Source organism: Macrobrachium rosenbergii, chromosome 11 (assembly GCF_040412425.1).
Source record: "Macrobrachium rosenbergii isolate ZJJX-2024 chromosome 11, ASM4041242v1, whole genome shotgun sequence".
NCBI classification, from domain to species: domain Eukaryota; kingdom Metazoa; phylum Arthropoda; class Malacostraca; order Decapoda; family Palaemonidae; genus Macrobrachium; species Macrobrachium rosenbergii.
The window spans coordinates 13009635-13021790 of NC_089751.1; the positions used below are offsets into that span (position 1 = coordinate 13009635).

The 12156-nt window shown below is 38.0% G+C and overlaps 1 protein-coding gene across 1 annotated transcript in view; it reads right to left on the reverse strand.

Moving 5' to 3' along the window:
* LOC136843150 (carbonic anhydrase 13-like) overlaps positions 1-12156 on the reverse strand; it is a 47473-nt gene that overhangs the window by 2854 nt on the left and 32463 nt on the right. The window contains 1 exon segment of the mRNA XM_067111202.1: positions 244-435. Coding sequence (XP_066967303.1) covers positions 244-435 — 192 coding nt within the window.

The following is a 12156-nucleotide window of genomic DNA, read 5'->3' on the forward strand; positions in this document are numbered from 1 at the left end:
TGCCGTTCAGTATCAAACTCAACCTCGGAATAAAAACTGAGGAGGCGGGGGGTGGGGGGGGCGTCGGAATTTAGAGCTGATAAGCAATCTGTCACCAGGAGGACTCGAACCACCAGTGATTGGGGGACCACGACTCTTCAGTGACGCTAGCCGTACATCACAAATAAAAGTGCTCCATCCATAAGACAAAAAAAATTTCAGCGAGAAAACAGGAAAAGAGGGGAAGACCCTTCTTTAACTTACAGGATTCTCCCCCTGAAACCTGGGCCTTCCATGAGGATCCAGTGTTGGAGAGCTCGGACACGTGGATGCCCTGGTATGCCACCCGGAGGCAGCTGAGTCCGGAGTCCTCGCAGCAGCCTCGGCTTTTGATGTCGATGGGCGACTGGCGGTTGCCCCCGGCAATGGGGAAGAGGCTTGCCCAGGTGGCAGGTCCTGTGAAACGAAAACCAGAACGTTTTACAAGGCGAAACATTTTTCGGAACCAAAGCAAATACAAGCAAATAAAAAGAAAGCATTATTGCTTACAAAGTTTTCTTTTGCCTGCTATAACACAGCTTGCATAATTGTTTAAACAGAATCCAAAAGTTTCTTAGACCATGAACATTTAAATAATTATATTTGCTATCAGAAATACCTAATAACTACGTCCGTTTTTCATATAATTTTGAATCTTATGATTCCTTAAGTGGGTAACAACCCAAGAAAAACTGAACAAAATTTCTTTTAATGAAAATTAATTTATGAAGACGGCTTTTCGATATTAAGATTATTTTCATTATTATTTCTTTCCCTTCCTACTTTAAGGGCACGTTCTTTCATTAATTGATCCCCCGTACCTTTTGCATGCAAATCTAATTCATTGTAGCGTGAGCTCATCACCTTGATAAAATCATTTTTGTCAATAAACATCCCCTTTCAATGATCTGACCAGTTGCTAAGGAAAAGTTTATAATATCTCCGCCTAAGAAATGCACGGTTCCCCTGTCCCTTCTCTTAAATCTTAAGCAAAATTTTCCGCTGTTACTGGTTCTTTAATTTCCAAACTTATGTTCTGATGTTAAGAAAACCTAGAAATGCTTAACGATATTCATGTTTTGTCAGGACCTTAATTTTATATTCAGATGACTAATCGTTCGCTCTCTCTCTCTCTCTCTCTCTCTCTCTCTCTCTCTCTCTCTCTTTAAAGCCCTGAATTATCATTTGATCCAGCGTCAAACCTTTAGCCTAAATGTTCAACCCTTTATTAAACAAAAAACGCTATTTTTCTGAGAAATCGAATCTCCGCAAAGTTTTTTACCCCTCCAACTTATTTGGTCCCTTATTAAGGGCAGAAACGGTCATCTTCACTGGTCCCCAATTCGCCCAGACAGAACTCATCCCATAAATATGAAAGACTGGCAAAAAAGTCACCACACTTCACGCATAAAAACGCTACAACTTCTCCCACATAAATAACAAAGGCCCTCCAAGGTCTTTTTTCCAGGGTACAGTCCATAAACTAACGACTGAATAAGTGCTTTATGGCTGTGTAAAATATGCAAGTACAAGTACAGTATCATAACTAAAGAGAAAATAGAGAGGCTCAGATAACATTGTTGGTCGTCACCAGAGTTTTTATCAGGCCTATATGTGTTTAAGATAGATTGAAAAGGTCTTTATTGAGAGTTCGGTACGTAAAGATGAAACAGATATTTTCAGCACCCTTCTTACTTGCTGATTACCTGTTTCAATAGGCTTTTTTTTTTTTTTTGCACCTGACATTTTAAGATGGCCATAGTGAAAGTCTCATACATAAGGGGTTCTCTTTGGATTTTTTATACTGCAATTGAAATGACTTCTCAATTTTTCCAATACTGTTAATGTAAGGCCGTTCTGCAATGCTGACACACACACACACACACACACACACACACACACACATATATATATATATATATATATATATATATATATATATATATATATATATATATATATATATATATATATATATATATATATATATATATGAAACAATGTCTTGACCTGCCTAGAATTCTGGGTGGCTTTTATTAGTCAGTGAACCTTCGTATCAGAAACTGGAAAGACTCGTTTCCTTTTACAAGTGATACCTTGGAAATCAATTGGTCTGATATAATAAAGTGCCTTACACGGAGTGTACAGAAGGATGTAACCATTTGCAAAGGAAGGAAGGATGTCAAAGCAAAGGATCTAATCGTCTTCTCGCGTCTCTATACCTCAGCTGACCTTGACCCAGAAGACAAGGGCACCCTTGTGACGCGGAAATCCCCTCAGTGAGAGGGATTCGATCTCCTTCTCCGATCCAGCCGAATCTCTTCCGACGATTGATACCTACTCGAAAGGTCTTTCGTATAACCTTCGGCGATTGGTGAATACTATTACAGCTCTTGAGTAACGTCCGCTTTTTGGTGCATGTGCCTCCTAACTGTTTCCCCTCAATAATGGCATCCGACTGTACACTGAATCGACTTGTTTATCAAAGCATTTTTATTCTTACTGGACTCTTTGCGCTTTCCCGCCATCTTCAGTTCCGTTATTGCTCAAGTCACAGGATTTCTTCAATTACTGATTTCCACCCCCTCCCCCATTCCCCATCCCTCTCTCTCTCTCTCTCTCTCTCTCTCTCTCTCTCTCTCTCTCTCCCCTGGAAAAGTTTCCTTTGTGATGTGATCATGGATTTATCATTAAAACTCTCTCTCTCTCTCTCTCTCTCTCTCTCTCTCTCTCTCTCTCTCTCTCTCTCTCTCTCTGTGTATATATATATATATATATATATATATATATATATATATATATAAATTAAAAAATTAAACTAAATGCCGTTGAATTTGTCACCAAGTGTTCTGCAAGGAGGTTCATGAAGTAACCTACAAGGCAATAATCATTAAAAAAAAAATCGCACAATAGACATTGTATCTCTTTCAATCTTACTCAGAATTGCAATGCAACCACCTGCAAATGCATCAGCAACAAAAGCAACAACGACCAGAGTCACGGCAATAATGCTGAAGCCAAGATAAGTCCCTCAAGGTCACCCGACCTTACTTTTTCTTCCGCCGACTGGCCGCAGAGTGTTATTGAGTTAGGTGCAGTCGACTTTCTAGTTTACCCGCCAACAACCAATAAGGAAAATGAAGAAACCTCCTGAAGAATGTGGCGTAGTTATGGTCTCTATTGATTTTCGGTTATGTAAAGGATTCGTGTATTAATAATATATTTACATGCTCGTATGGGAAGGTATAACAAGAAGTTCGACATTAATGTTAAAAGATGATTGGGAAATTTTTAAAAGTTATTTTGTCAAGCTATACAGTGTGTGGTTTCGTGATGACCATTCATTGTTATTCATGTTAATCCCAATACACGTGTTTCCATGTAGGACAGAGAAGCCAATGATCGTCATTAACCAGTCAATAAAATTAAAAAAAAGTCAATGACAGTTATCAATCATAATATCCAAAAATTCATTTGAATGCTTGGCGGCGGGAAGAAGCTCGTCAGGGTAATTGACCTTTTACATCTCAGGAGGCTGCGCACTGCTCTCTCCACTGACAACTCTAAAAGGCTAACAACGACAACTAACGCATTAATACATAAATAGATAATGTCAGGTAAAAGCCACGGCCATGACTTTCACCTACATTTAAGCACTGTGTGTGTGTGTGTGCATATGTGTGTGTGTGTGTGTGTTTTAAATTAACCTGTAACTGAAAAGCCAAATTTGATTTCGTAATCGATCATCCCTCTCATAATGAAGGTGGAGACGAAGGAAAGGAGAGTAAATAGCATTATCAAGGATTTTGTTGTAGAGTGGTGGATAAAGAGGAGGATGAGTTCAAAAAGAGCAAGAAAAAAAATGGCGGGACAAGACTAAGATGGGGAAAAATAGAGGCATGTTAACTGCTAAACTGAGTGCATATTTCACAAATCGTTCATAAAACGCAAAAATGATGTATAAGCATTTTGTGGGTCCTTCGCAGTAATGGGGAATACTAATGATAATCTTGATGTCAAACTAGTGATATTATTGATGTCTTTCTCTACTGGCAAGACCTCTGTTACCAGCATGACAAATGTCATGAGTCTATACTTGAGAGACCCTCAAGATGCCTTATTTTCAAGTAACCAACTGCATCAATGAGTGGCTAGCCGTAGTATTAGAAACCAAGGAGCGTAAAAACTTGCTTGTACTGGAAGTGTTTTCCGTTGTAACTGTAAACAAAAACTCCAGGGTAGAAATCAAGGCAACAGAGAGAACAAGGCAATAAAATCCTCTACCAGAAGAACAACTAAGTAGATGGAGCTGCAGTAGGTATACTCGTACAAATCAGACAAGAACATATTCGAGATATTCCTTGTAAAATAAATTCAGAAATTGAGGAAGTGTTTAGAGATACAAGAGTAACACATAAAAAAGGAAAAACAGCAAAAAAAAAAATGTGAATGTAAGGTAAATGTCCTTGTTGATTTCTCGTAGGTAAAGAGAAAGGAAGGTCGCCCGGTCTACACCGGATCCGCGCGAAAATTAAATGCCGCCAAATACATCCGTTTTCTCCCCACTGATACCTCGGCGTTCTTTGCGTACCTACGGCGTGAAATGAAAATAAGTCTCGTTCTTTATGTCATTCCAGTAAAATTGATGTTTTCACTTATGGCTAATTTAAACGGCAAAATGAAATGTTATCCCAGTGTCAGCATAGAACTATAAAACTTCATCTATCTTTTTTAAATCCGATTGTGTCCAGGTTTTTCATCAATTCAGAGATATTTATGACGGCTGCATCATGTAAGTGCACTTGCTAACCTCGTACGTAGGTTTATGTTACCTGGACGTTGTATGTTGTGTGTGTGAACATGTTTGTAAAAAAATGCATAAATTTAGAAAGTTGCTATAAGACGCTGTGAGGATTACCTATATAATATACTATATATATATATATATATATATATAGAGAGAGAGAGAGAGAGAGAGAGAGAGAGAGAGAGAGAGAGAGAGAGAGAGAGAGAGCTAATCAACCGCTGAATAAAGCCCCTTTGAAAGAGGCCTATAAATTCAGTATTAGAACCAAAATGTGAAGTCTCACACAATCTTTACTAGAGTTTCTAAAAAAATTGTTGGCTCAGCAAACTATTCCCACGTTTCTCTTTTTGTGCGCAAAAGTCGATTCCAGCCATTTTTTCCTAATGCTCTTTTTATTGACATTGGTCTTCAGTGGTTGTATCGAACAAGAGGAATTTCTTGCTCTCTTACATAATAACTAGAATACGTAAATGCGGTTAAATTCTTGTGTCTTACGTAAGAAAATATGAAAATAATAAATATACTGCATTCACAATCGGAAGTCATTTTACGCATCGTTCATCTTTTCTTGCTTCGCTTTTGTGTGTGTGTGTGTGAGAGAGAGAGAGAGAGAGAGAGAGAGAGAGAGAGAGAGAGAGAGAGAGAGGCTAACAAGTAAAATCTAGGTATCAAATGAATAAGCACCTTTACTTCAAGCATTGTTTAAAGGATTCAGCAGCAAACTAATGCACCCGAGCCACACCTTTTAATTTCACGTTTTTCCTGTCATTCCTGTGTACTTCTGAAGCGAACATGGTCGGTCTATCTGTCTGTACGTCTGTCTGTCTGTCTTTCTGTCTGCCTCTCTTGCGCTGCGCGCATTATGAACCTCCAGATTGACCTCCAAAAACCTACCACCTAGAAAGCTGCCACTTTGTGGGTGCGTGCGTATAGTAGTTTATGAGTTGCGTGTCTTTTTTTTTTCTCTCTCTCTCCCTCTCTCCAAGTGGGAACAGGCGTGACGGCCCTGATACTTTACGTCTACAACACTGCTGCAGGCTAGACTTCATTCCAAATGACATCATGAAATGGACAACTGCTGAGTCCTGTCAAAAGACGATTTGTACGCAAGGACTTCAGCTGTCGAAGTTTAGCTACCATGTGACTTTCTGACGAGTAAGGCGGCCAAATATTTGTTTGACTACTCTTGACGCAGCGCTTCTTAACTTGAGCAGAAGGATTCTGACATTTAAATCTACCACGAAAATGCTAAGTCATAATACTATGTACATTTTCATCTGTGCCTGTCTTAATAGCTATAATAAGTAACACCATTTATGCCACGTTCAGTTCTCTCTCTCTCTCTCTCTCTCTCTCTCTCTCTCTCTCTCTCTCTCTCTCTCTCTCTTTGCCGTGTACTTGAAAAGAGCAAACTTAAATCACTTCATTCGAAAAACTGGAGCTTAGGACTCAGCGCCATTACGTAAAAATACGGTAGTCGTTTGCTGTACATGACACTGTAATATACATACGTATGCTAATATTTTTTTCTCTTCTGGTATATTTTTCGTGAGGACAATCTATAAGAAAATTATTATTATTATTATTATTATTATTATTATTATTATTATTATTATTATTATTATTATTATTATTACATTAAGTCTGCTTTCACTTCCAAGTTTCCTCTACCCCTCATCAACCTGGTTTGACCTTTGCACTTCTAGGCCAAATACCTCTGCTAATGACGAATAAGGTCAAAGGTAACCCCCCTAGTACTCGTATGCAAGGCTGAAATATTATAAATGGACCTTGATCGTATGATAGGAATCTTTAACAAACGCGTTAGCGGTTATTCCTGAATTCTGAACACACAGAATATTATTTCCACTCTGTTTGAAATATATATATATATATATATATATATATATATATATATATATATATATATATATATATATATATATATATATATATATATGTGTGTGTGTGTGTGTGTGTGTGTGTGTGTGCGTGCGTAAAAGCTACGGTTATTAAAGAAAAAGAAGTTTATTTTGTCCGATGGCGAATTTACAACCAACGGAAAAAATTAACTTTCCATTGCATAATCTTCTGATGAGACTAGAATTTAGGAAAATTTCAAACCAGATTACAATTTTTATGAACCATCAACTTTTTTTATGTCAATTCATGAATATTTTCCTCGTCGACAGCTTCCTTGTTTCAAGGAAAAATCTTTTTTTTGTAGATAGAGAAAGTTTGCTGTCCTTATAGCAATAACAGGATTCTTGAAATATACTCTGCGCAGTCTCTGTTCTAAAAATATCCGGACGGTGTGTGACCTTGCTGACGTGAGGAAGCAAGTGATGGTGCTTGCGCCATTGCTCTTTCGTAGACACACAACTAAAGATACTATGATCACCTGATAATTCCTATAGGGCAAAATAATATTATTATTATTATTATTATTATTATTATTATTATTATTATTATTATTATTATTACTGATGTCTCGCGGGAATAGAAGCCAGAATATTTGTAAATATTGCCAAATTCCCCACCTTAACGAAAGATTCATGGTTCCTCTCTCTCTCTCTCTCTCTCTCTCTCTCTCTCTCTCTCTCTCTCTCTCTATATATATATATATATATATATATATATATATATATATATATATATATATATATATATATATATACGTATATATATATATAAATGTGTATAGATAGATACAGTATCAGACAGACAGAGAGAGGACAAGTGAAAAATAGCAAAAATTATACGGATGATTAATGAGAGCTGCGAAATTATTTGAATGAATCACTTGTCACTAGATAATCAGTTAACCAGTCTCTCAATGGGAATCGCATTCTGTCCGCATTCTGAATCAGGCCAACCGTTGTTCATGATTCTGGCCGTGATAAGATGAACCGACACAACATTTGATACTGAGGAAAATTTGCCAGTACTCAAAGCCACCGGCCCTAGAAAATCTTTACCGTGCACCATTTATTGAACTGGCCTTATCAGCTAAAATTAATCGCTACAGCAATGTCGTTAATAATAAGAATATGAGTAAATAGCCAACATGTTTTTTTCTAAACTCCATTTTCATGCAATTCATGTCAGAGGAAATCGTTAGTTTATCATTCAGGTCATTTAAACGATAACGACTTCCTGTGCTTGACATTCTCTTTTTTTTTTTTTACGATATTAGTATGATGTTCCTTTACCGCTGAAAGTATACGGAGAGAGAGAGAGAGAGAGAGAGAGAGAGAGAGAGAGAGAGAGAGAGAGAGAGAGAGAGAAGCTTTTTCTTTTATATTCACGAAGTGGTTTCCACATAAGCCGTTCCAGTGTTCGTTCGCTCATCGCAAAAGGCCGTTCCCCATCTAGTTGCATTGCAACATATGTTGTCGACTAGGTCACATGATCGAACAGGCCAAGTTGCCCCCGCCTCTGGCCTCCCCTAAAGAAAAAAAACTGGCCCTGCCGCCATGTGCGTCTGTTTACAGCAAGAAGGACTTCGAGATTCCTGGTGCCTCGAGAGAAAGGCGTCTCCTGTAAGGTGGCTCTGTTTGAAGAAACTTGATTAAATGCTCTTTACTTTCCTGTACTCTCTCTCTCTCTCTCTCTCTCTCTCTCTCTCTCTCTCTCTCTCTCTCTCTCTCCACATGGACATCCTAAAAAGAATCATTTAACTCTGAGTAGAAGAAAAAAAAGGTGAAGAATAACTTTGGATAATTACTCTCTCTCTCTCTCTCTCTCTCTCTCTCTCTCTCTCTCTCTCTCTCTCTCTCTCTCTCTCTATGGACATCCTCAAAGAATTATCTAGCTCTGAGGAGAAGAAAAAAAGGTTAAGAATAATTACCAATAGTTACTATCTCTCTCTCTCTCTCTCTCTCTCTCTCTCTCTCTCTCTCTCTCTCTCTCTCTCTCTCTCTCTCTCTCTCTCTCTCTCTCTCAGCGTAAGCTTACTACGTCCGCCATCAGCTTACGGCTCAGTATAAAGGCAGCGTAAGAAGAAAGTCACAACCCTCGCAAATGAATGGTACAGATCCGAAAGTAACCAACAAGACCGAAGTTTCTCTTGCCAAATAAGGGATCAGGTAACCAACAGAAAATGGAGCGCTGCCTCTGGTCTCTTTGAGTAGCAGTGCATGACTACTTGGGCTCCCTTCTAGTCCCACCCTGACCAAAACAATGACGAAATAATGGATGGGATTCCCTTCTCGGGCACAGCAATACTACGTAATCTCGCTCGCGTAATCATGTCTTTTCCTGAGTAGATTCGTTGCGATTATCATAATGCAGGCAAATATCAGTGGTGTTTCTACTACCTCTTTAATATTAAAGGTCTGTGTGTGTGATACTTGTAGCTTACTAACGATATCTCTTCATATACACATGTACATATGCATATACATGCACAAGACCTGGTCTCCACAAGAAATTCTTCAGTTGTCAGTTACTCACCTGAATATGAGATTGTGATGCTCAGACAGTCTCCCTTATTCAAGGCCAAAGACCTACTTACAATGCCGTTAACATTTGAGAAACACGATGGAGAGAGAGAGAGAGAGAGAGAGAGAGAGAGAGAGAGAGAGAGAGAGAGAGACGGGGAGGGGGAGACAATTGCATCTCCATGTTTTTACATTATCCGTGAAAGTATGTATTGTGTCGATGTTGCAGAGACAAACAGGTGACAATTGTATCTCCAGGTTTTTATTTGATTCATGAAAGTATGCATTATGTCAGTATTAGAGAGAGAGAGAGAGAGTGGCGGGTAGAGAATGTTCCAGTTGAGAGGTGTTTCATAAGGGAATACGTTATGATACTATTATACATTGCACATCTCGTTGAGCAGGTGGGGAAGAAATGCGGCACTCACAGCTTCTTTTTTCTAGTAATGATGATAAGATTTACGTACGTAATACCTCTCTTGCAGTGTGTCTGGGTTCTGTGAGCCTTGTGTGGTTTTGTATGTGCAAATGCATGACGAAACGAATTTCAAAATTTTAATGTTATTCTACAATAAGCTCCTTAATAAATGAAAATATGTAATTCATATGAACTCATAAGCTAAAATCTTTTTACATGAGTAATCTATACAATTAAACTTCTATATTGGTTCGAAGCAGTTTTCGAACTGTATTAAAATAATTTATTAAGTACATACATTAAGCAGGACGCAGTTTTTTCGTTTGGGAAGCAAGAAAAGAAAAAGCTAAACGGAATTTGGATTCTCGGTATGTGCCCTGTTCTATCTTGAATTATATGGTTGAGCCTGGAAAAACTTTTGGCTAAAAGGTCAGATAGAACACTCCAGCACATAAAATGTTTGATGGAAAACACTGCATCGTTTTAGAGGAAAAGGGAACGCGAAAAAATTAAATTGAATTTCTCAATGCGTCCCTTTTCTTGGTTCAGGTGGGAGTCGAGTTTCGCTATTGTTTGCCTTTAGCGTCATAAAACTCGTCTTGTCGCAATGAAAAGGATAAAAACACGCCAAACGCAAGATGGGACACTGCGTCATTAGAAGCAGAGCTCGCTGTTTCTTATTACCGCTCAGGAAAACCAGAAAGAAAACTAAATTCAGAGACGCACGAAGAATATTTCAGGTGACTTCAAGGGGTCAGCAATTAATTTAGTTTGCCTCTTCTCAAAGAAAACGAAGAAGTTTACCTTGGGCATCTCGGGTTAGCATGTGATTTTGTCCAGGAGTCAAGGATACGATCGTGATCTTCATTCGTATTTTCCATAAAAAATAGTGCCATTATTAACTCGTAAGCTGTCTGGCTAACAGGATTTTTCGTGTAGTGAAAGTATAGAATTTGTGTTGGAGTCCTATGACGCAGCACTTATCTTTATCTTAATTAGTTAAAGATATTTTTATCATACACTGGTGAAATATCATATCACCCATTATATATTCTAAACATTCTAAAGAGTGAGGTAATACGTCAGCCATAGAATACTCTAAAATTCTAGAATCGATGACGATCCTTAAGCTTAAAAATTCAGGTATTTCAATGCAACATCTATTTTCCTCTTTAATGTACCAATAGCTTCTCAAAAATTAACCGATTGATCCCCTAAAATAGAGAATGAAAAGAAAGATTAGAACCGCATCAAACAGCGAAAATTCTTGGAGACAAAGTTCTCCACAGATACGAAATTTCTTCAACGAAATATGCATTCGGCAGAAGGACAAGGATAAAGAGAGGGACAAAGCGTCTGAAGGAAAGAGACTTCCTAACTTCAAGGGAAGGAAGGAAGGAAAAAGACCTCGTAAGGTGAAGGACTGCAGTCTCTCACGTGTTTGTAAAAAAAAAAAAAAAAAAAAAAAGCGAGAATAATAATGGAGGGAGCGAAGGGCAAAGGCCATGACATTTAACTTCAGTGAGTTTGTGAATGAAACTTGAAAGTTATGCAGGTATTTTGGTGTGAAAGTTCGGTCGCTCTAAGAATGAAACAAAAACTAAAATTCTGATAGAGATAAACGAAACGTTCAGTCCAGGTGGAAATCATTAAAATGGTTCCATTAGGATATTAAATATGATCTGGGTATTAAATATCTTTTCACTTAAAATTTATAAGAATAAGCGTAAGTTCAGGACATTGGGAAAGGGAAAAAAATAAAAGGACTGTTCTCTCTCTCTCTCTCTCTCTCTCTCTCTCTCTCTCTCTCTCTCTCTCTCTCTCTCTCTCTCTCTCTCTCTCTCTCTGGGATCTCAAGTCACAAGCGTCACAATAAGGTTTCTTGTGATGCAATGTATTTTGGCATGTTGTATTTACTGTTGCCAAAATATTTCAAGTTTGTGTTAAATTCACAGAGGATGTAGCTCAAAATGAAGTCTGTGCTTTCTTTCCTACCAGGAAAAGAGAATCGGAAGAACCAAAATAGCCCTTAAATAACGACCAGACATCCCTTATCTCTTTCTGAAAGCGCAACCGCCTCATAAAAGTTCCCCCGTGGCGAGCTACGGTTGACTCCTCAGAAGCTATTATTCGGTAACTCCTACACGACATAACCTTAGAAAGTTCCCGTGGTGAACGACCCACAAATCCTCGAACGATTTCGAAATTATGATCCGCTAGTTGAAACCGACCGCTGAATTTCGGATCTATAAATATTTATTTACTGAAGTTTCCGTAGTCCACAAATATTTATTTTTTGAAATTTACGAAGTCCACAAATGTTAATTTTTTTAACGTTCCGTAGTTTACAAATATTTATTTTCTGTTATTTTCCGAATTTTCCGTAGTCTACAAATATTTATTTTCTGAACTTTCTGTAGTGTGCAAATATGCATCTTCTGATCTTTCCGTAGCACATTGGCATTTGTTTT